Here is a 25,060-nt window from a genome sequence, read left to right as displayed (position 1 = left end):
TCAATGCCAGCCTAAACTCAGGGGGCGTCTGGCTTCTCCCTGTTTTTGTTTAGACTGATACAGGCACAAAGTAGACAAGAAAATTAAGGAGGGAACACGATCAGCCTTCAGCTTGGGGAAAACCAGACGCTCAGCTCGGAGGCCACGGGCTGCTTTGCCCTTTGTCCAGCCTTCCCCAGCCAGGCCATCTCCGGAGCCCTGGCTGGTCTGTACAGCTGATCGCAAGCCTCGGCCAAGCGCCCGGGCCTGCCCGGTGCCCTCTTGTTAACCGCGCTCTTTCTGGTTGGTGCAGGTAACCTGGACATCACCCCGGACGACCCCCGCTGGATCGGAGCCTGGTGGGGCGGCTTTCTGCTCTGCGGTGCCTTACTCTTCTTCTCGTCCGTCCTGATGTTTGGGTTCCCACAGTCTCTGCCCCCGCACTCAGACCCCGCCCTGGAGAGCGAGCAGGCCATGCTCCCCGAAAGAGAATACGAGAGACCCAAACCCAGCAACGGGGTCCTGAGACACCCCCTGGAGCCAGACAGCAGCGCCTCCTGCTTCCAGCAGCTGAGAGGTAAGGACACCTCGTTCTCGAGGGATGCTCGGGACCGGCTGCTGGGGGACTTGAAATAGAATCCCGTTGGTTTTACGTGATCTGCCTTCCCTGGTGCTGTGATACCCTGAGAAGTAAATGCGCTTTATAAAGCAAAAACAAAGGGGCTACCATTTATTGAAGGGGCAGCAGATGAAATCCTCCCAGCTGAGAGCCCGGTGGCTAACACTGCACCTGGTGTAGGATAAATATGTGTCCATAGAAGGAAGAAAGTGGGGAGGGAAGGAGGGAGCCGGATGTTTCATGCCCCCCCCCCTCCGCCCCCGCTTTGAACTCTTCCAGGCCACTTGCAAGCACATGAAAGCAGGAAAAGACTTTGAAGCTGGTTCTCTTTGCCTGATGCAGGCGTTCTTGAAAAGCCACATCCAGAGTGCATTTCCTTAGATTCTCTCTGGCCCTCCAGCCCCTCCATTAGAGATGAGAGCCGTGTTCCTCTAGAAGGAAATATTAACTCAAGTCTTGATAACGAAGTCCCACTTCAGAGTGCAGCAAAGCGCTCACCATCGTTTTTAGAAGGAAAAGAAGTGCATCTTTTTTTTTCACAAAAGAGACACAAACAGTGATGCAGAATGAAAATGAGGAGTCCCCCACACACACCCCCTCATGGTTTCTATATTTGGCTCAGCCTCTTAGAGGTGAAGGTGATGACGGGCAGCCTCAAAGCTGCCCCCTCCCTATTTGAGAGATATGTGCAGTACTCCCTAATTCAAGGACCCCTTCTTGCTGGGTGTCCTGAGGAACATGCTAGATTTGGGGAGCGGGCAGGAGCAAGGCTGGGGCGTTCCTTCTCGGTGAGGCTGGGGTGGGAAAGAGGTGGACGGTGATTTCTTTGCAGGAAACCAGGCATGTGGCCTGGCCCGCCGTCAGTAGCTGCCACCTCGGGCTCACAGCGCTTGCTTTAGAGGTTTGATGAGCGTCTCTACTGAGCTCTAATGAGGGGCACTGTCTCTGGAGATGCTTGAAAATGGCGGCAAGAATCTAGAGTGACCTCGAGCTCAGATCCGTCCCGCCCTTCCCCGGCTCTGCGGGCATTACCCTGGCCACGCTTCATCTCCACGAGCGTGGAGTTGTAACACGGTTCCTGGGTGACGGCCTGGTCTTGAGAATTCAGGCACTGCCCTTGGAGACTGTCTGTGAATACTACCTGGTAGCCAGAGCGGGATTCAAGGAACTCGTGCTAATTCCCAGAAGACGATAATTTAAGAGCCTGGTGTCCTGTTTGACTCCATGTTCTGTGATGGCTTCTACCAAAGTCGTAATGTGGAATTGCCCGTAGATGATCTCAAAATACATCTCTCTAAGGGTCAGAGTGCACTGTTAGGTGAGAAAGTGAACGCTGGTCGCTCAGTTGTGTCGGACACTTTGTGACCCCATGAACTGTAGCCTGCCAGGCTGCTCTGTCCATGGACTTCTCCAGGAATGAATACTGGAGTGGGCTTCCATTTCCTTCTCCAGGGGATCTTCCTGACCCAGGGATCAAACCTGGATCTCTCACATTGCAGGCAAATTGTTTATGTCTGAGCCATCAGATGAGTCTTTTTTTTAATTAGATGAGAAGGCCACCTGCTTTGTATCTTCTGAGGTTGCCTTAGCTTAGAGTCCCAGGAGTCTGTGCTTCATAAAATAAGACTCCCCAAACAGGTCCCCTTCAGGAGCCCCCAGGTGGCTGGAGGATGACGCTTGCCGCCCCTCTGATAGCGCAGCTGGCCACAGCATCCCAGGGACCAAATTCATGGCAACAGCTGGGGCTGGCATGAGAGTGGGCCTTGCAGACACTCTGACCAGTGTCGTGGTAGCCTTTCCAGGTATTAGGTTGGCAGTACTGTTCCTTCGGGTTTTCCTGTAACATCGTAATGGCAAAACCTGAACAAACATTTTGGCCAACCCAATATTTCCTCACCCCAGGATGACTTGCTTTCCTGAGGTTCTCATGGCAAGACCTATACCTGTAATCTCTTGCCTTTCATCTCTGGGGATACACAGATTAAAAAAAAAATACAATTGTGCCATCAAAGAACTCACTATCCAGTGTAGGGACAGGCCAGCAAGTCAGCAAGGTGGCCTAAGGTGGTGACAACGCCAGTGCCAGGCAGCCCTGCATTATGGAAATACAACAGACAGGCAAGGAAGGCAGGGCTTGGGTCGTCCCAGACAGAGCTGAGCCATGTCTGGAGGATGTCACAGCTTCAGAATTCTCAGGCTCTGATCCAGTCGCTGGTTAGCCCATTTGTTAGTTCAGTCACCATTTTCTGAGACTCTGCCAAGCTCCAGGGACACAGCAGTGGGTGAAGAATCTGCCTGCAATGCAGGAGACCCAGGTTCAATCCCTAGATCAGGAAGATCCCCTGGAGAAGGAAATGGCAACCCACTCCAGTATTCTTGCCTGGAGAATCCCATGGACAGGGGAGCCTGGTGGACTTCAGTCCATAGGGTCATAAGAGTTGGACATGCCTTAGCAACTAAGTCACCACCACCAGGGACACAGCAGTGACCAAGGAAGCTTCCATGCTGGAGCTTGTTTGGTAGCAGGGGAGGCATGCGGTGGGCAAAGCCGAAGCAGTAACAGGGTGAGTGCTGGATGTGCTGTGGCTGACCTGGCAAATACACAGGTGGGTAGACAGGGTGGAGGCTCCTAGACCAGAGCCACCACGGTGACAGCCTGTGGATATGTGGACTCCCCTCCGATAATTAGTGATTTTTAATTTAGAATTAGTGATTCCCGGCAGCATCAGATCCGTTAATGGACCTAAAGGATGTCCCAGCAGGAGAGGAAGGCAGTACATCTAGAAGAATCCCCAGGAGCCAGAGTCCAGTGGAGCAAGCTATTATGAGAATCAAAAAATTTTACACTTGCCAGCTCATGGAGAGGGGGCTACCATGGTTTAGAGCCTTCATTTTTTTCCACCTGAGACAAAATGTTTCCGCTACATGGACATTTCCACCAAAAGCACCACATGATGCTGCCGAGCACTCCCAAACTCTTCAATCTGATTTGCAGCCTTGAAAGCCCAACTGGTCTGCATACAGTATGCAGCACGCTTGGGAGTACAGATAAGCTGAGCATTGTTGCACATGTTAGAGAAAATAGCATTACTGTGCGGATCTGTAGGTTGCAGTTTCTCATTTGTTTCATTTGAGCTTGCTGTTGTTCAGTCACTAAGTTGTGTCTGACTCTTTGCAACCCCATGGACTGCAGCACACCAGGCTTCCCTGTCCTTCACTATCTTCCAGAGTTTATTCAAACTCATGTCCTGTCCGTTAGGTCGATGATGCCATCCAACCATCTTATCCTCTGGCATTCCCTTCTCCTCCTGCCCTCATTATTTCCCAACATCAGGGTCTTTTCCAATGAGTTAGCACTTCACATCAAGTGGCCAGAATATCAGAGCTTCAGCATCAGTCCTTCCAGTGAATATTCAGGGTTGATTTCCTTTGGGATTGACCAGTTTGATCTCCTTGCTATCCAAGGGACTCTCAAGAGTCTTCTCCAGCACCACAATTCAAAAGCATCAGTTCTTCGGCACTCAGTTTTCTTTATGGTCCAGCTCTCACATCTGTACGTGACTACTACTAATGGGTTTCTAGTCCAGCCATCAGCCTATGTCTCCTGCCAAACTCTCTATATAGCAAAGGTCCCTGAGAAGAGCTGGCATAAGAATAGCCACACCATCCCCCTCCCCGCTGGGACTGAAACACACAGCCTCTTCTGCTCTGGGAGGGCCATAGAGCTCCTCACCTGGGTCTAAATCCAGCTCAGCCACTTCCTAATCATGCAGCCTTAGCCATGTCATTCAACTCCCCTAGGTTTTGCCATGTGGTGTCTGGTGTAACTTTACAGAAGCTACATAATGTCAGTATTAGGACTTAGCTCGTTTATAGGTTAACAGCAGTGGTCCCCAACCTTTTTGGAACTAGGTACAGGTTTCATGGAAGACACCAGTTTTCCAGTGATTCAAGCACATCAAATTTATTGTACACTTTACTTCTATTACTGTTACATCAACTCCACCTCAGGTCATCAGGCATTATTAGATCCCAGAGGTTGGGGACCCTGGTAGGACACAGAGATCCTGTTCAGTGACAGAGAACTTCAAACCTGTGATCACTTTCCAGTGCTCTCCCCTCAAAGCAGGCTTTGAAAGTCTGTTTCTACAAAGTTGGCCATCAGTTGGGTTTTGTTTTGAGAAGGTGAGAAATGGGAAGCTCAGAATCTTTTCCAGAACTGTGTAGAAAAGCAGTCACTTCTTGCACAGCCCAGAAGTCCCTGTCTGGTGGTGACTGTCACATAACCAGTTCACAAAGCAGGCAGCTGGCGGACAAATGCTTGGTCTCGTAAAGCTCTAGCATCTCCCCTGGGTGGGAGCCTGCATATCCAAGACACATTTTTGCCTCTCAGCTGTGCCATCAAATAAATTTCCCTTCCTGGCTCTAAGGCCCCTCATCTCTCATCTTGTTCTTCAGAACGTTTTGCTGGGTCACCTTTCAGGAGCCCCCGCATCCCTCCTGTTGTGCTGTATCCACTTCTCCCCCTGTCCAGGCCTCCCTGTCCTTCACTGTCCTCTGGAGCTTCCTCACTCTCATGTCCATTGAGTCAGTGATGGCATCCAACCAACTCACCCTCTGTCATCCCCTTCTTCTCCTGCTTTCAGTCTTTCCCAGCATCAGGGTCTTTTTCAGTGAGTCAGCTCATCCCATCAAGTGGCCAAAGGATTGGAGCTTCAGCTTCAGCATCAGTCCTTCCAATGAATATTCAGGACTGATTTCCTTTAGGATTGACTGATTTGATCTCCTTGCAGTCCAAGGGACTCTCAAGAGCCTTCTCCAGCACCACAGTTCAAAAGCATCAATTTTTTGGCACTCAGCCTTCTTTACGGTCCAACTCTCATATCCGTTCATGACTACTGGAAAAACCAGTATATCTTTGACTATACATACCTTTGTTAGCCAAGTGATGTCTCTGCTTTTTAATATGCTGTCTAGGTTTGTCATAGCTTTTCTTCCAAGGAGCAAGCTTAATTTCATGTCTGCAGTCATCGTCCAGTGATTTTGGAGCCCAAGAAAATAGTCTGTCACTATTTCCATTGTTTCCCCATCTGTTTGCCATGAAATGATGGGACTCAGATGGTAAAAGTGTCTTCCTACAATGCAGGAGACCTGGGTTCGATCCCTGGGCTGGGAAGATCCCCTGGAGAAGGAAATGGCAACCCACTCCAGGATTCTTGCCTGGAAGATTCCATGGACAGAGGAGCCTGGTAGGCTATAGTCCATGGAGTCACAAAGAGTCAGACACAACTGAGCGACTTCACTAATGCCATGACCTTAGTTTTTTGAATATTGAGTTTTCAGCCAACTTTTTCACTCTCCTCTTTCACCTTCATCAAGAAGCTCTTTACTTCCTCTTCACTTTCTGCCATTAGAATGGTGTCATCTGCATATCTGAGGTTATTGATATTTCTCCCAGCAATCTTGATTCCAGCTTGAGCTTCATTCAGTCCGGCATTTCCCATGGTATACTCTGCATATAAGTTAAATAAACAGAGTGACAATATGCAGCCTTGATGTACCGCTTTCCCAATTTTGAACCAGTCTTTTGTTCCATGTCCAGTTCTAACTGTTGCTTCTTGACCTGCATACAGGTTTCTCAGGAGACAGGTAAGGTGTTCTGGTATTCCCATCTCCTTAAGAATTTTCCACAGTTTGTTATGATCCACACAGTCCAAGGCTATAGTATAGTCAATGGAGCAGAAGTAGATGTTTTCTGGAATTCACTTGCTTTTCCTATGATCCAGCGGATGTTGGCAATTTCATCTCTGGTTCCTCTGGCTTTTCTAAATCCAGCTTGAACATCTGGAAGTTCTTGGTTCACATACTACTGAATCCTAGCTTGAAGGATTTTGAGCATCACTTGGCTAGCATGTGAAATGAGCACAGTTGTGCAGTAATTTGAACATTCTTTGACATTGCCTTTCTTTGGGATTAGAATGAAAACTGGCCTTTTCCAGTCCTGTGGGCAATTGCTGAGTTTTCCAAATTTTCTGGCATAGTGAGTGCAACACTTTCACAGCATCATCCTTTAGTATTTGAAATAGATCAACTGGAATTCCATCACCTCCACTAGCTTTGTTCCATAATGTTCCTAAGGCCCACTTGACTAACCTCAGATATGCAGACGACACCACCCTTATGGCAGAAAGTAAAGAGGAACTAAAAAGCCTCTTGAAGAAAGTGAAGGAGGAGAGTGAAAAAGTTGGCTTAAAGCTCAACATTCAGAAAACTAAGATCATGGCATCTGGTCCCATCACTTCATGGGAAATAGATGGGGAAACAGTGGAAACCGTGTCAGACTTTCTTTCTTTGGGCTTCAAAATCACTGCAGATGGTGATTGCAGCCATGAAATGAAAAGACTCTTGTTCCTTGGAAGGAAAGTTATGACCAACCTGGATAGCATATTTAAAAGCAGAGACATTTCTTTGCCAACAAAGGTCCATCTAGTCCAGGCTATGGTTTTTCCAGTAGTCATGTATGGATGTGAGAGTTGGACCGTGAAGAAAGCTGAGCACTGAAGAATTGATGCTTTTGAACTGTGGTGTTAGCGAAGACTCTTGAGAGCCCCTTGAACTGCAAAGAGATCCAACCAGTCCATCCTAAAGGAGATGAGTCCTGGGTGTTCATTGGAAGGACTGATGCTGAAGCTGAAACTCCAATACTTTGGCTACCTCATGCGAAGAGTTGACTCATTGGAAAAGACCCTGATGCTGGGAAGGATTGGGGGCAGGAGGAGAAGGGGACAATAGAGGATGAGATAGCTGGATGGCATCACTGACTCGATGGACATGGGTTTGGGTAGACTGGGAGTTGGTGATGGACAGGGAGGCCTGGCATGCTGCGATTCATGGGGTCGCAAAGAGTCGGATACGACTGAACGACTGATCTGAACTGGAATTCCATCACCTCCACTATCTTTGTTCCTAGTAATGTTCCTAAGGCCCACTTGACTTCACACTCCAAGATGTCTGGCTCTATGTGAGTGATCACACCATCATGGTTATCTGGGACATTAAGATCTTTTTGTACAATTCTTCTACGTGCAGTTCTTCTTGCCACCTGTTCTTAATATCTTCTGCTTCTGTTAGATCCATACCATTTCTGTCCTTTATTGAGCCCATCTTTGCATGAAATGTTCCCTTGGTATCTCTAATTATCTTGAGGAGATCTCTAGTCTTTCCAATTCTTTTGTTTGCCTCTATTTCTTTGCCTTGTTCTCTTAGTAAGGCTTTCTTATCTCTCTTTGCTATTCTTTGAAACTCTGCATACAGATGGGTATTTCTTTTTCTCCTTTGCCTTTCACTTCTCATCTTTTCTTAGCAGTTTGCCTGACATGTATTAATAGGTGATGGGGTTGAATGAATGTATGAGTAAATAAAGGAACACTTTCTTGCCAGTGTGCACGTGTGCATGTGCACACACACGTACACACAATAGCAGTTAATGTTTGTTTTCCATACACTATCATTTACTGCTCTCAGCCCCATGAGAATCCCTCCCAGCCCCAAGTGGTATACTATACCATTTAACAGACAAAGAAATTAAAGCTTACATTTGGAAAGAAAAGGCTGTGGGAGCTGTGGGAGGGCCTCAGTGCCTATCTTCCCTTTAAAAAAATTTTTTATTAATCATTTATTTATTTACTTGGCTGCCTCGGGTATTAGTTGCAACATGCGGGATCTTCTACTGTGGCGTATAGACTCGCTAATTGTGGTGTGCAGGCTTAGTTGATCCAACGGATACAAGATCTTAGTTCCCCAACCAGGGATCGAACCTACATCCCGTGCATTGTGGGGAAGATTCTTAACCATTGGACCACCAGGGAAGTCCCAATGCCTGACTTCTTGACCACAACATTGTGTTGCACCTTTGGACAATAAGCAGGCCCTCTGTGATGGAAAAAGTGGCATCAGCGGGTCCTAAGGGACTTTTCAACAGTGTGTACCAAAACTGTGGCTCAGTCATGAAGTGAAAGTCGCTCAGTCGCATCTGACTCTTTCAGACCCCATGGATGATACAGTCTATGAAATTCTCCAGGCCAGAGTACTGGAGCAGGTAGCCGTTCCCTTCTGCAGGGCATCTCCCCAACCCAGAGATCCAACCCAGGTCTCCCACGTTGCAGGCAGATTCTTTACCGTCTGAGCCACCAGGGGAGCCCATGTCTACTTGCTCCCTCTCCAACAGAGAAACTGCAGAGCCCGACTCTAGAGGACTTTCGTTTTTAGGGGAGTGAAACCTGCCTGGGTTGATACCTCCCACAACCCTCTCCCCACTCATACTCCTAATGCCATCCATCACCAGGTTCTGTTGAGTTTAGCACCTAAATATCTCTCAGACATCCTGCGCATGGTCTCTCACGCTCCAGTATGTCCTCAACCCTCCAAGCTGTCAGCCACCCTAGGATGTGTGCACAATGCATCTATTACCGATGGACAGAGGCTGAGCCCTTGACATGCCACCAGCCCCATGAGGCTCTGCCCCCCCAGGCTCTTCCCACACCCGCTGCCCTGTTCCCGCCACACCAGCCTCACCTCTCCAACCTCCTTTTGGTCCTCTGCATCCCCAGGATCCCTCCTTCCCAGGACTTTGCATTTGCTGTTCCCATTCCGGGGATTCTATCCCATCTTCAGATGTCAGCTCACACATCTCTTCCCCGAGGACGTTTTCCTGACACCCCTAGGGCACCCCGTCCATGGCATGTTGCTCTCTCTGTGACGCTCAGAGTGTGACCTTTGTAGGCGTTATCACCTCCCCCAGAAGCTCCGTGAGGCAGGAACTGCATCTCTTTGCCCACGCCCTTGTACTGAGTTGGCCAAAAAGTTCATTCAGGTTTTTCCCTAAGATGTTACAGAAAACCCTGACAGACCTTTTGGCCAACGCAGTACATGGCTGGTGCTCAGTACCCATCTGATAAACGATGGGTTACATGGACGGGAAAGGCTCTGCTGCTGGGAAAGGTTGAAGGCAGAAGGAGAAGAGGGAGACAGCAGATGAGATGGTTGGATGACATCTCTGATTCCATGAACGTGAACTTGGGCAAACTCCAGGAGATGGTGAGGGACAGGGAGGGCTGGCGTGCTGAAGTCCACGGGATGGCCAAGAGCCAGACATGACTAAGTGACAGAAAACAACATGTGGAGGGCTGGACAGGCACTGCCCGGCTCAGCATCATTTGCTGCTTCTCCCAAAGCCACCGTCGCCCACAGCCCCTCCCAGGGTTTGGGCCTGTGTTTGACGCACTCACAGACGCTGGCTGGTGGAGCTGTAGGGTAAGGGAGTTAGAGAAGGCGAGGTTTGGAAAAAGAACGAGCCCGGCACTTTACAGGAAGAGATCACCTTTAATGAGGCGAGAAGGGGCAGCAGTCAGATTAGCGAGCTGCTGCCCTAACCCAAGAAAAGAGTAAGTATATACAGGCATGTGTGTGGAAAGCTACTGTCTTAAGGGGTCCTGTTCTTCTCCACGGTTGTTCCGAGTAGTTATCTCTTAAATGGCTGGGGCAAGAAATTCTGCCTGGGAGCTGGGCATAATCAACCTTAAGGTCAGTTTTTCCTGCCGGTGGGAGAGTTCTTAGTTTCGCATCGAATGGTGCTATTCTGAGCCCTGTAACTTTCCTTCCGGGGCAGGAGCTCCACCTGGGCTGAGTGTCGTGGCTGGCTCCCAGGTGACCCCCCTATGCGTGGAGGAGACTCTGTTCCTGACCCTGAATCAGGGAGTCTGCCGGTCCAGTGGCTCCGCTGACCAGCCCTGTGCCTTTGGGTGCAGGTCTTGGCTTGCCCGTCTTCCTGGCAGGTGCTTCTTGCTGTTCGGGCAGAGTGCATCCTCACCAGCCCCCACCCCTGCACTTCCCACTCTTCCGTGGGGGCCCCAAGCTCGTTCGCTCAGCCCCGGGACCCAGTTCATGCCTCCAGCTTCAGCTTCTCTGCCAAGCCGCCTCCATCGTCTGTGAGCCAGCAGTCGGTTCCTGCTACATTTTTCCTAATTAGAGGCCTGTGCCTTGCAGCATGATGTTATTGTGAGGAGCCTGGTGATCTGCGAGTCCTTGTTCTGCAGGCTGAATGGCTGAGTGTTTTTTATCATGCGATTTGTCTTCTGAACTGTGCTCCCCCGTCATGCAGATTTCCCGTCAGAGTCTTCTTTCTTGATTCCATGGCCCAGGAAACCATCTGCCTTCCCAACCCTTTGGAATCCTGTGCCAGGCTGTGGTTCCAATGCAGCCATGTCAGAGGAGTTGTTTTTACAGGTCCCCAGGGGCCAGACTGGTCAGTGGTGTCATTGTGTTTGTATCATCTTTGATGATGGGGGTTATGTCTGTTATTTAGCCACAGCTCCCCATCTCAACTTATTTCAACAAAGTTCCTGAAATGAGCATAGGTGAGGGCACCTGGCACCATGCCTGGTTCACTGTGGATGCCCCTCGTGCTTTTGGAAAGAAGGGAGGGAGGGAGGGAATAACTAGAAGACAGCATTTCCCACTGGGGGCTCCTTGGAAGGCGAATCCTCTGAAATGCCCAAGGAAGTACAATTCAGCAACAAAACTGGGAGGAGTGGTTCCATGGGTAAATAAGTTGGGAAACTGTATGCTGTGATGCTCTTGGAGATCATAGACTACGTCTGTGTTAAAGGCTCTGAGAAGGCCAGCTGTGAGGAAAGCTGGCTGACTTTGTTTATTATACATTTCTCAGACTTCTGTGATCCCAGGTCTCTTTTATTCAGGTCAGCTCTTTAGGCAGTTGTGAAGTGTTGCCACAGTACAGGCTCGAAGGTGGTGAGGATTATAGGAGGTTCGAAGGGATGCTGTGAGGACCCCAGAGGAAGGATTCGAAAACAGGTGCATGAAGGATGCAGCATTTCTGCCTGATCTGGAAGGATGAGCAGGATACCCGTGGGTGGAGGGGAGAGGGGGTGCTTCTAGGCTGGGATGCCCGAGATGTGCGTGGTTTGGGGAATAGGATTTAGAGATTATGCTGGCAGACAGGCTGCTCTCAGCTCCCATGCCCAGCCGAGTTCCTGGTATCCAAAGCTGCCCAGTAAGTCTTTGGTAAAATTATGAATGAATTATTGAGGTTCTTCTCATTGCCCTCCTAGTAAGACTAGACTTTATTTTATGAGCCCTTGTTTCCCAACAAGGGATTTGTGTCATTGTCACTTGTGGGCTTTCTTTTTTTTAATAAAGCAAATAAAACTTATTTTAAAATGAAAATCTCAGAAATGAGATGCTAATAAAAAAGGAGTTAATAAAAGAAAAAAATATTTTAGAAATGAAAACAATGCTGTGGACTTTTCCTGAAACACACATATGCAGGGTCCCCATCCCTACAAATGATTCTCTGAGTCTACAGTGGGGAAGGGAGCTGTGGGAGAGGTGATTCAGCATCTGAATATCTTGAAAGCTTCCCAGGAGACTCTAAGTGAGCTCCCAGTTAAAAAGCAAGTGTCAGAGCTGAGAGATGTCCCTTAGGGGGTCTATACCAGGGGCTGACTTCCCTGGCAGTTGCATATAAGATAAAGTGGGGGAGGTGACCTACTGATGAGATAAGGTTGGGAGTCTGTGACATGACTCTTTGATATTTACACCAGCGTTTTAAAAATGCTGAGAAGGCCTGCTGTAATGCCAGCACTTCCAGAAGTAGCATTAGAAAGTGTAGAGATAGGTATGTACGTATGTCAGCTTGAGTGTTTGGCTTCATCATCTTTTCTAGACACTGCTGTTTCTCTTTTCAGACTTTCCAGGAATGAACTTTCCCATGGTTAGTGGTTTGTTTGTTTGTTTGTTTTCCTGTTTTTGGAGGCTTTTTTTTTTTTTTTGGTATTGCTTTTGTTGTTGTTGTTTTCTTTCTTTCTTTCTTTTTAGAATTGCATATTTTTTATTTGGTTAGTTTTGCTGTGCCACATGAAATGTGGGCTCTTCTTTGATGAGGGATTGAACCTGAGCCCCCTGCATTGGGAGCGTGGAGTCTTAACCACTGGACTGCCAGGGAAGTTCCTTGTTAGTGTTTTTGTGACTGCCAAATGAAGTCTCCCTGGCCACCACTGGGATGTGGTAGCCTGCTCCCAGAGAAGGTTCTAGAGAAGGCTAGCGTGAAGTTATAAAAATGCCTTGTTTGCTTACCAAGAACTCTTGATTTCCGTAGTCATTTTCTCTCTGCTGCCATCATGGAAAGATGCAACATTTGGGGCTGAATGAGAGCCTGCTGCGTCCCAGGCTCCTTTCTCCACCTCCCAATCCTATGGAGATCGTGTTTCCGACTTCACACTCCTGATGCTGAGAAATGACTAGGGTGGCCCCAGTTAGGAACTTGCAGGCTTGCAGACGCTAAGCATTCTTTTGTGGACTCTTTGTTCTTGTTTTAAACCAGCTAATGGGCAACTACACTGCTCCTCCTTGGAGGGGCTGTAGGGAACTGGTGATCTTTAAAGAATCAGTGGAACTATTGGGTTCTGGGTTGCCCTAACCGATCCATACCCATCTGACACTTGGGTTTTACTTTAGATGCTCATTTCCTGTGTGGATGTTTTTTTCTTTTTTTAACTAATTTATTTTTAATTGAAGGATAATTGCTTTACAATATTGTGTTTGTCTCTGCCATGCATCAACATGAACCAGCGTTAGGTACACACATGTCCCCTCCCTCTTGAACTCCCCACCCCATCCCACCCCTCTAGGTTGTCACAGAGTCCTAGTTTGAGTTCCCTTAGTCAGACAGCAAATTCCCATTGGCTACCTATTTTACACATGGTAGTGTATATGTTTCCATGGTAATCTCTCCATTCATCCCACCCTCTCCCCCCACCCCGTGTCCACAAGTCTGTTCTTTATGTCTGCATCTCCACTGCTGCCTTGCAAATAGGTTTGTCAGTACCATCTTTCTAGTTTCCATGTATATGTTAATACACGATATTTGTTTTTTTTCTTTCTGACTCACTTCACTCTGTATAATAGGCTCTAGGTTCATCTGCCTCATTAGAACTGACTCAGGCACATTCCTTTTTATGGCTGAGTAATATTCCATTACACATTCCATGTGTATATGTACCACAGCTTCTTTATCCCTTCATCTGTTGATGGACGTTTACATTGCTTCCATGTCCTAGCTGTTTGTGCTGATGGTTTCTCGCTTGTTCACTCAAACTGTGACCTTCTCTAACAAAGGAGGTGTTACCATCTGCCTATTACCTCACTGAAGATGGGCTGACAGAAGCCTGGTGGTTACAGCTCTCAAAGTTGGCCATGAGAGGGTGCTAGAAGCTCCCCTGGGTCCCCAGAGCAGAGATTAGGGGATGGATCCTCTGTAGTGAGGAGACCACAGCAGGCCCAAGGCTGCCAGTCTGGGGCCAAGTGTATGGTAGATGCTCATTTCCAGAAGACTAATCAGCTCCATGGGCCTCGCCTCCCACCAGGATTTCCTCCTCCCCTACCTACCTAAGGGATGGATTGGGCACCCCCAGAATCAGTAATAGAAATGACCGTATTAACTAAGATCCCCACTTCCTTCACAGCCCATGAACCTGTGGAATATGGTGTGATCATAAATCAGTCTGTATCTACAGTTAATGTTCCTTAAGAGGCTATGACAGTTCCCTTTCAAGGCTATGCAATTCATTTGTTTCTTTCTTTCATCTACCTTGTATGTATTAAGTATCTGCTCTTACCAGGCCTGCAATTCAGGAGACCCCAGTTCAGTTCCTGGATCAGGAAGATCCCCTGGAGAAGGGATAGGCTACCCACTCCAGTATTCTTGGGCTTCCCTTGTGGCTCAGCTGGTAAAGAATCCACCTGCAATGCAGGAGACCTGGATTTTATCCCTGGTTTGGGAAGATCCCCCGGAGAAGGGAAAGGCTACTTACTCCAGTATTTTGGCCTGGAGAATTCCACAGACTGAGTAGTCCATGCGGTTGCAATGAATTGGACACGACTGAGCAACTTTCACTTCCTCTTACTGGGCACGATGCCCACCTCTGGGGTGGGAGCTGCTCTAACCCAAGAGCACTGGCCCCTCCTGGGGGACAGACAGGAGGACCCATACAAGGGCATCCAGTGGGGCTGGTGGCGCTGGGATGACAGGCTGTCCTGGGCATCTGTGAACCAGCTCAGCGTCTGGTGAACATTCACGCTACCCCATGAAGCTTCATTTTTCTCAGGATTCACTCATCCTTTGCTTTGCTCTTATGCCTCCATGATGGTGTTTTTCCACATCTGCATTATTTCTTCCATCCACTTTCATATTTTTTTGGTCATGACTTGAGTACTGTTTTTTATCTCACCCAGATCCCCCCATCTCTCTTCTCTTCTGCCTCGTGGGTCTCCTATGTTGGGAAGCACTTCATGGTGGCTCACCTTTCAGGAAAATACTGTTCTGTTGACTTGAGTCCCCACCCAGAAACCTGACAATTTTTAGATGAGTCCCAGAGGGCAGGCAGAATTGAGTTCAAATCCACCCTCCTTCACCTCTTGGTTTTGCATTCTGGGATGTAGATGGTTGGGTTTCAGCCTCTCAGGGGAGCGCTGGTTTCCTTGTGTCCAAGAAGAGGATGGTAAGACCACCCCCAAGTGTAACAGTTGTGAGAGTGAAACCTCACCACAGTGCCATTCAACACTGGTTGCTGGGCAGGTGTCGGCTGTCACTGTCACAGTTCCTGGGCAGTGGCAGGCACTGGCCCCGTCTCCCCTCTTGGGGGATGTTAGCCATGCTCCATTGCCAGCAGTGTTATAAAAGAGAAAGCCAAGGCCAGTTTCACTAGAGAGGCTGAAGGCAGAGAGACCTGAGGGTCAAGGGTGGTATAGCTGAGCCCCCACAGTGCACACTGCTCCGGGCAGCCCTCATCGCCAGGACAAGCAGTGGACAAGGACTTGTGCCTCCTGACCCCCTGGCCCGCTGAACCGCCCTCTGCAGGAGGAGAATCTTTCTGGAAAGCCCTTTTCCTCCAGGAGCTCCACTCACCATCCCCAGGCCCTTCCCCGCTCTGTTGAAACACCATGTCTGATCCCACAGGCATTCCGACGGCGAGTCTGCAGGCCTCCCAATGCAAGGGCTCTTTCCCTAATATAGCCAAGGATTATTCCTATTATTATTAATTATTATTCATTCCTACCAGACTCTCTTTTATTGAGGTATACCTGATGGCTCAGTGTATACTGAGAATCTGCCTGCCAATGCAGGAGACTCAGGTTCGATCCTTGAATCGAGACGATCCCCTGGAGAAGGACATGGCAGCCCACTCTAGTATTCTTATATAGGAAATCCTACGGACAGAGGAGCCTGGCAGACTGTAGTCCATAGGGTCACAAAAGAGTTGAACATGACTTAGCAACTAAATAACAGCAACAAATAGCTGATTTACAATATTCTGTTTCAGGTGTACACAGAAGTGATTCAGTTATGCACATGTATGTGTATATCCATTCTTTTTTTTTCTATTCTTTTCCATTGTATTTGTTATAAGATATTGAAAATAGCTCCTTGTGCTATACAGTAAATCCTTGTCAATAATCCTATCAGACTCTTAGCTGTATTCTAGAAGCACTGGGAAACATGCCCTTGTTTGTTTGTTTTGGCTGTTCCAGGTATTGTTGTAGCACACAGGATCTTCAGTCTTTATTATGTCATGTTTGATCTAATTGCTGCATGCAAATTCTCTTAGTTGCAGCATGTGGGATCTAGTTCCATGACCAGAGATCAAACCCAGGCCCCCGGCATTGGGAGTGTGAAGTCTTAGTCCCTGGGCAACATGCTTTACAGGCAGCCAGTCTCATATTTGTGGCAATCCATGGGATGGAGTGATGTACTCAGGTCACAGACCTACTCAGTCTTGAAGCCAGAGTTCTAATCCCAGTGACCCCGCTCCTTAGACCAGGTTCTTAGCCATCACTTTATGCAGCCTCATTCAGTGAAACCTTTTCTGTGGTACAGACCTCTTCCGTAGGCTCTCTAGTCCTTTCTTTCTTTCACCCCTCTGTCCTTCCTTTTCTGGGGCTCCCCAGATGGCACTGGTTGTAAAGAACCCACCTGCCAATGCAGGAGATGTAAGAGATGCGGGTTCGATCCCTGGATCAGGAAGATCCCCTGGAGAGGACCACAGCCCCATTCAGTGTTCTTGCCTGGAGAATCCCATGGACAGAGGAGGCTAGTGGGCATGAGTCTCAAAATTATGTTCCTGGAATGACTGTTTTAGTTGCTCAGTAGTGTCCAACTCTGCAACCCCATGGACTGTAGCCCGCCAGGCTCCTCTGTCCACAGGATTCTCAAGGCAAGAATACTGGATAGGGTAGCCATTCCCTTCTCCAGGGGATCTTCCAGACTCAGGGATTGAACTCAGGTCTCCTGCCTTGCAGGCAGGTTATTTACCATCTCAGTTACCAGGGAAGCCCTCTTGGTAGGATTAAAACCCTCCATTTACAGATGAGAAGACAGTGGTTCCTTGGCTAGGGGAGCAAAGCAGAAACTCAAACCCTGCCAGCTGCTGCCACACAGCCTGCTTATAACCACTGTGCCATTCTGGTCTGGGTTCTGAGAGGTGCTGATGTTGGCCTGAGGACTAAGCATGTACTCTGCCTCTGGTAACCAAAGTATAGCTTAATTATTAGAATAAAGAATAAAAAAAAAATTCCCAGTGTGCTTAGGAAAAATGGCCAGATGTGACACAACTAAGGGCTTAGTCCATGTTGTTTAAAAAGAGCAGTAGAAGAAAAGGGATGGGTGTGCGTGCTAAGTCACTTCAGTCGTGTAAGCAGTTAGAACGGTATTTGGCACACAGGACATGTTCTGCCAGGGTTAATCCTCAGGACTTTTCCAAATCTGCCTTTCTCCCTCCTGCAGGACCCACAGATTTCTAGGAAACTCCATCCTAGAGCAGGGGGTCCCCAAACTCCAGGATCTAATGCATGATGATCTGAGGTGGAGCTGATATAATAATAATAATAGAAATAAAGCACACGAAAATGTAATGTTCTTGAATCATCCTGAAACCATCCCCCCCACCCCAGGAAAAATTTGTCTTCCATGGATCTGGTACCTGGTGCCAAAAGAGTTAGGGACTACTGTCCTATAGGACTGCCTTCCCAAGCCTGCTCTTGTTGTTCCACTGCTAAGCTGGGTCTGATATTGTATGACCGCATGGACTGCAGCACTCCAGGCTTCGCTGTCCTTCACTACGTCCCAGAGTGTGCTCAAATTCATGTCCATTGAATCGGTGAGGCCATCCAGCCATCTCATCCTCTGTCGCCTCTTTCTCCTCTTGCCCTCAATCTTTCCCAGAATCAAGGTCTTCTCCAGTGAGTCGGCTCCTCGCATCAGGTGGTCCAAGCCTAGCAGTGGAAAACTTGTTTTCCATACAGATGGCTCCCCTGCCCCTCTTCCCAACTTTGCATCATTCCACCAGTAGCAGCACTCGGCTCCTGATGAGAGGTGAAAAGGTCTCCCCAGCTGTGATGCTGCATGATACAGGCCCACCTGCCTCCCACGCCAGCTCCCAACTTCTGAGGCTAAATCAGAAGGTGGGAGGCAAATGGCTGCGGGAGTCTGTAGGTGTTTGGCAGCCTGGCGTGGCCTCGGTTCACCAGTCTAGGCCACCTCATTAGCAGCTGCCACCTTGGGAAGTTAAGAGTTTTTTGTGGACTTTAACAATCCATTTGCGTGAAAAAGCTTGGAAGACTGGGATAGCCCTAAGATCAAGCTAATTAATACCCCTTAAGCTGGGGCTTTGGAGGGTAGACTGAGCCTTTGAAAGGAAATCTTCTTTGAGAGCACTACAGGTCATTGCAATAAAACCCAGAAGGGGAGGAAGAACCTAGGAGGAAAATAGCTGAACACAAGAGGAAGCTGTCATTTCTGGAGGCAAGTCAGTCAGGTAGACGGGGAAAAAAGATTGTCCTTTATGCAAATAAGTCCCACTCAGTCTTCCCTGGGCCTCCAGTTAGATAATTCTCAAGCTTAATGATTTTCACATCTAATCCAAGGCAAAATTAGTCATTCGATATTAAGACAAAAGCAGACAGGCTCCTATCTTGACAAGAAATCCCACTGAAATGGAATTATCTCTGGAATAATTAAAATGCTTGCTGAAGTATGAAAGTGTTCCATTAGCTAGAGTTGTCTTTGTTGAGAAGCGCCCTCCTTGTCCCCAGATAAACCATGATGGCCATGATCAAGGAAAAGAAAATAGGAAGGCTGTGAAAAAGTTGGCTTAAAACTCAACATTCAAAAAACTAAGATCATGTCATCTGGTCCCATCATTTCATGGCAAATAGATGGGGAAACAATGGAAACAGTGACAGACTTTATTTTCTTGGGCTCCAAAATCACTGTGGACAGTGACTGCAGCCACTAAATTAAGACACTTGCTCCTTGGAAGTAAAGCTAGACCAAGTATTAAAAGGCAGAGACATCACTTTGCTGACAAAGATCTGTCTAGTTAAAGCTATGATCTTTCCAGTAGTCATGTATGGATGTGAGACTTGGATCATAAAGAAGGCTGAGCACCAAAGAATTGATGATTTCAAACTGTGGTGCTGGAGAAGGCGCTTTAGAATCCCTTGGACTGCAAGGAGATCAAACCAGTCAATCTTAAAGGAAATCAGTCCTGAATATTCACTGAAAGGATAGATGCTTAAGCTCCAATACCTTGGCCACCTGATGTGGAGGGCCAACTCTTTGGAAAAGATCCTGATGCTGGGAAAGATTGAAGGCAGGAGGAGAAGGGGACGACAGAGGATGAGATCATTGGATGGCATTGCTGACTCAATGGACATGAGCAAACTCCAGGAGATGGTGAAGGACAGGGAAGCCTGGTGTACTGCAGTAAGTGAAGTCACAAAGAGTTGGACACAACTTTGCTAGTGAACAACAGATAATGTGATCAAACTTGAGTTCTCATTGGTGTCATTTTTGAGCCAGACAACACAGCTGGATATTCATGGTGTCAGCTCAATGACAGTGTTATTTGTGGCTGTGGCGCTTTTTCTTTGAAAGTCCCCAGACCTAAAGAATCTTCACAGTAACAAGGAAAGTGAACCCTCCAAGAAAAATATGGCAAAGGATGGTTTTCCTAGAATGTCACCAACCTGCCTACTGATTGTCAACAGTATTTCCAGAGTTTAGATATCTTAATGCCAAAAGGCTACAATGATGGAGCAATAGTGTTATTACCTGCCAAAACATGAACAGCTGGAGGCTTTCAAATTCATTTATTACAAGGAAGCACTGTGGTTGTTCATGCAATCCATGCCACTCTCTGTGAGGCTTGGCGCTTTGTGACATAATCAGCCCATCCCTTGTCACAGATGCATTGTACCATCACAATGTGTTAAACCAGCCTTCACTTATTAGCAGTGATTTATGATGATGGAGTCTTAGCATCCCAGGGGTTTTGTTCATGAAGACATATACTTACCTCGTCACCTTCTGTTTATGCCCAGTGCATCCATCTTTTGTATTTGTTGAACAGTGCACATTTTTAAACATTACACAATCAACATTGCTCTAAATATATGTACAATACTTAATAATGTGGATTTAACAAAGGGAAATTTTCCAACACTTAAACATAGATTTTAAGTGTAACCTCCTCTAGACAATTATTCACAATGACATTTTGAGGAAAAGATTATTATCAATGTTTGAAATCCTGTAAAAGATGAACAAAACACACTCATAAAGGCCTGGCACTTGCAATAAAGTAGGTATGTGAATAAAGCTCTATGAATCCCATGGATTCAAAGTTGTTTTCCCATATCTTTATTCTTGTTCATACTCTTTTTAAAGGGCTTCCCAGGTGGTGCTAGTGGTAAAGAATCCACCTGCCAATGCAGGAGATGGAAGAGATGCAGGTTTGATCCCTGGGTTGGAAAGATCCCCTAGAGTAGGAAATGGCAACCCACTCCAGTATTCTTGCCTGGAAAATTCCGTAGGCATGGGAAGCTGATGATTTAAGTCCCTGGGGCAGCAAAGAGTCGGACACAGCTGAACCACCACCACCCTTTTTAAAGTTTTTGTTTTATTTTGTGCATGTTGCGCATGCATTTATTTAATCCAAGAGTTGCCTTCCTAAGGTTTTAGTAGTTTCTCAGAGTGTAATGCATCTGCCTGCAATGCAGGAGACCCAGGTTCAATCCCTGGGTTGGGAAGATCCCCTGGAGAAGGAAATGGCAACCCACTCCAGTACTCTTGCCTGGAGAATCCCACGGATGGAGGAACCTGGTGGTCTACAGTCCATGGGATCGAAAAAGTTGGACACAACTGAGTGACTTCACTTTCTTTCTTTCTAAGAAACTACTGCAGAATAGCTGAGGCCACCAGCTCTGGTTATTGTCTGATTGCTTCTCAGCTGGAATATAGAATTGGATTTCTCAGTGCATGGTGATTCTGAGTCTCCAATAATTTGGCTCAGTCCATTCCAAAAACTAAGTTCCTTTCATTATGTCAAAGATTCCTTAAGTCCCTATCTTATATATAGATTTTCATTTTTGAAACTTGGTATCTTTCCCAGAAATAATAAGTTTTAAGTTGTATGTATCTGCCAGTTTCTGACCCATTGTTCTGTCATTTTGATTAATTGAGCATGTCTGTTAACATTATTAAAAACTTATGTATCTCCTATTATTATTTTATTCTAATTAGTTGGGCCATTTAGAGGTTTTGTCTCCTAGGAGATGAGATTGAGCCTGTGTAATAAGCTCTCTTCTTTAGGACAGCTGGCTAATTCATCTTCTTGGTGAGCAGTGCTAGACACAGCTCACCTGCTTATTTTGTATGACCGTGGGCCCTGATTGTTTTTTCCTAGACTTGGGGTGGTACAGTGTTCATCTGGGACTCTCTTTTACCTTTTTCTGTTCACACAGGTGGGATCAAGTATACCATGTGCCAAGTGTTCCACATTATTATGATTACAGGGGAACAGAGGTCCCCTAACTTGTCACTGATGTACCACTTTTACACATTTCTGCCTTATCTCCTTACCAGCTGTACCATTATTTACATGACTTCTCTTTAAGTAACTGTAAATCTGTTTGTTTTTCTTCTAGTTGCAGCAAGCAGGGGCTGCTCTTTATTGTGATATGTAGCTTCTCATTGCGATGCTTCTCTCTTTGCAGAGCAAGGGCTCTAGAGCTTGGACTCAGAAGTTATGGTACTTAGGTGCATAGGCTTAGTTGCTCCACAGTATGTGGGATCTTCCAAGACCAGGTATCAAACCCATGTCCCTTGCACTGGCAGGGGGATTCTTAACCACTGGACCACCAGGGAAGTCTTCAGTCTACTTGTTTTAACCTAGCATCATTTTAAGTTATTGTAGCCATGAAACCAAACACTTGATTTATCAGTTTTATTTTAGTTAACTTTTTTTACTTAGTACATATCAAAATGATAGCATAAATATTGAAATGATGGGTATGTTCTGGTACCCCCAGACTCCCTTGCATACTTCCAGAACATGTCATCACTCCACAGCTGAGGAGATCTGGTCAAAGACCCTGTACCAAGGATACTAATGGCTGAAAATATCTAAATAACGTGATTACTCTCAAAGGATTTTAAGAATACCAAATATCTCACTTGTGAAAGCACAGAATTAAAGTGAAATCCCGGTGGTTTATGAAATCACATACTTAAAAAACAGAGTATAATACAATCAGATTGAAATGAACCAGCTCAACAAAAACCTGCTTCAGTTCCATTGGTAATTAAAGTGGTACACAAGCCACAAAGTATTTTTGCCAAGCATTAATGCTCATTTGAGCCCTGAGCACCAGGGCAGCTTCTGGGTTGCCTTGAGTGACGGGAAAGGTCATCCGAGGAAGGAGGAACAGATGGAGCAAAGATCTGGGACCAGAGCATCCTAATGGAGGGAAGACTCCCCCGCCCCCTGCTCATGCACAGACCTGGGTGGGGAGGACCAGGTCCAGCTGGGGTGGGGCCAGAGCGAGGATAGAGCGTGATCAGAAGTGTGATCAGACAGCCGAGGGGCAGACCGTGGGCCATCGTGCCACGTGTGGATTTGGGCCATTCTGGAGTTCTGAATGGGAAAATGGTTAGAGCTGGTCCCACTGGCTACTGTATAGGGAAGGGCTGTTTTGCATCAAGAGTAAAAGTGGTAAAGAAGACTCTGGTCTCCCCAAGTTAGTGATCACGGAAGCTTGGCCAGGTACCTATGGTTGTGAGAAGGAAGGGTGGGATAGAGGTTGGAAATATATATACACACATACACACACACACATACGTACACACACATATATGTGGAATACACACACACATGCACATATACATACATACACATATCCTGGGCTTCCCAGGTGACATAGTAGCAAAGAATCTGCCTGCCATTGCAGGAGATGTAAGAGACTCAGGTTCGATTTCTGGGTCGAGAAGATCCACTGGAGTAGGAAATGACAACCCACTCCACTATTCTTGCCTGGAAAATTCCATGGACAGAGGAGCCTGGGGGACTACAGTCCATGGGGTCGTAAAGAGTTGGACACAACTGAGTGACTAAGCAGAGCACATGCATACTAACATTTCATTTTTCTTGAAACTATTAAGATTAAATATATCTTTAAAAGAATAGGTACGTGTATAACTGAATCACTTTGCTGTACACTTGAAACTAACACAGCATTTTAAATCAACTGTACTCCAATGTAAAATTTAAAAAATGAGTTGTTAAAGATTATATTTTCTTAACACATGCAGTTATAAATATTTATCACAAATGTATTGATATATCCACTTTGTTGTCGTTCAGTCACTAAATCATGTCCAACTCCTTGCAGCCTCATGGACTATAACACACCAGACTTCCCTGTTCATCACTATCTCCTGGAATTTACTCAAACTCAAGTCCACTGAGTCGGTGATGCCATCTAACCATCTTATCCTCTTCTCCTCCTGCCTTCAATCTTTCTCAGCATTAGGGTCTTTTCCAGTGAGTCGGCTCTTAGCATCAGGTAGCCAAAGTATTGGAGCTTCAGCTTTTAGCATCAGTTGTTCCAATGAATATTCAGGTTTAATTTCCTTTAGAATGGACTGGATTGATCTCTTTGCAATCCAAGGGACGCTCAAGAGTCTTCTCCAGGACCACAATTAGAAAGCATCAGTTCTTCATCATTCAGCACTCTTTATGGTCCAGCTCTCACATCCATACATGACTACTGGAAAAACCATAGCTTTGACTACATGGACCATGTCGGCAAAGTGATGTCTGTGCTTTTTAATATACTGTCTAGGTTTGTCATAGCTTTTCTTCCAAGGAGCAAGCATCTTTTAATTTCATGGCTGCAGTTACCATCCACAGTGATTTCAGAGCCCAAGAAAATAAAATATAATGTATGTATATATAACTTAGATATATTAATATAATTAATACATTTATAATGTATTTATAATATATAATTAAGTTATATTTTACCTTTTGAGGAACAAACCCCAAATGCCTCTTTCTATATGTTGGATAGAAATAAAAATTTTTGGATGGCTTATAAAATAGTGTTTCCAGTGTGCTGTTTAAAAAAAAAAGACATTGTGTGGTTTTTCCTGGTTTAGTAGTTTTCAGTTTAGTTGACAAAATATTAGCGTGTATTTTGAAGCCAGAGCTTTCACAATTATGACTGACTTACAGGTTATAGGCCTCAGCCTGAGCAGCCAGGTGCTGTTTCCTGGGATGGGTCGAGTGGGCCTCGGCGGCAGAAGGCCTGGAGTGTGGTGTCTATGACCTTGGTCCCCCACTTCTCTCCCTGCAGTGATCCCAAAGGTCACGAAGCACCTGCTCTCAAACCCTGTGTTTACGTGTATCATCCTGGCCGCCTGCATGGAGATTGCAGTGGTGGCTGGCTTCGCTGCCTTCTTGGGAAAGTATCTGGAGCAGCAGTTTAACCTCACCACCTCTTCTGCCAACCAGCTGCTAGGTAAGTCTGTGTCACCCACCTGCCCCCACCCCGCACCAGGAGGCCGCCAGTGCTCCTAATACCATAAGCGTTGGCTGAGACCAATCAAACAGCCCAGATCGTGCTGCTCCTGCAGCAGAATATACATGTGGTCTGTGTGCAGAAGAATTTCAGAGTATTTTCTTGGAGTAAGATTTACCTGCTTGAAGCAGTTGCTTGAAGTACGTGATAATAAAGAGCTAAAATATAAAATGTGCATAGGAAGCATTGTGACAGGCCAGGAAGCCCATAAATTGGTGTAAACTGGAGAATTAGGGGGAAGATGTGATGAACAAAGAGGGGAATCAAAATGGATCTTAAAAGGTTAGTACTGAGTTGACCAAAAAGATCGTTCTGTCCATAAGATGTGATGGAGAAACCCAAATGAACTTTTTGGCCAACCCCATAGGCTTTGATCAGGAGCGTAAAAAAGCAAGAATATTCTTGGAAACATAAAACCCATGGTCAACAGATGTAGAGGTTAGAAGCCATTTGCTCTCCTCCATCCTT

The 25,060-nt window shown here is 46.6% G+C and overlaps 1 protein-coding gene across 4 annotated transcripts in view; it reads left to right on the top strand.

Moving 5' to 3' along the window:
• SLCO3A1 (solute carrier organic anion transporter family member 3A1) overlaps nt 1–25,060 on the top strand; it is a 458,121-nt gene that overhangs the window by 300,926 nt on the left and 132,135 nt on the right. For all 4 annotated transcript variants that reach the window (XM_070478194.1, XM_070478193.1, XM_070478192.1 and 1 more), the window contains exons 4-5: nt 293–556; nt 24,368–24,532. In XM_070478194.1, the coding sequence (XP_070334295.1) occupies nt 293–556; nt 24,368–24,532 (429 nt within the window). The remainder of the gene's footprint in view (nt 1–292; nt 557–24,367; nt 24,533–25,060) is intronic.

Source organism: Odocoileus virginianus, chromosome 16 (genome assembly GCF_023699985.2).
Source record: "Odocoileus virginianus isolate 20LAN1187 ecotype Illinois chromosome 16, Ovbor_1.2, whole genome shotgun sequence".
Lineage (NCBI taxonomy): Eukaryota > Metazoa > Chordata > Mammalia > Artiodactyla > Cervidae > Odocoileus > Odocoileus virginianus.
Note: the sequence above shows the minus strand (reverse complement) of the source record. Positions and strands in the feature narration are given on the sequence as shown.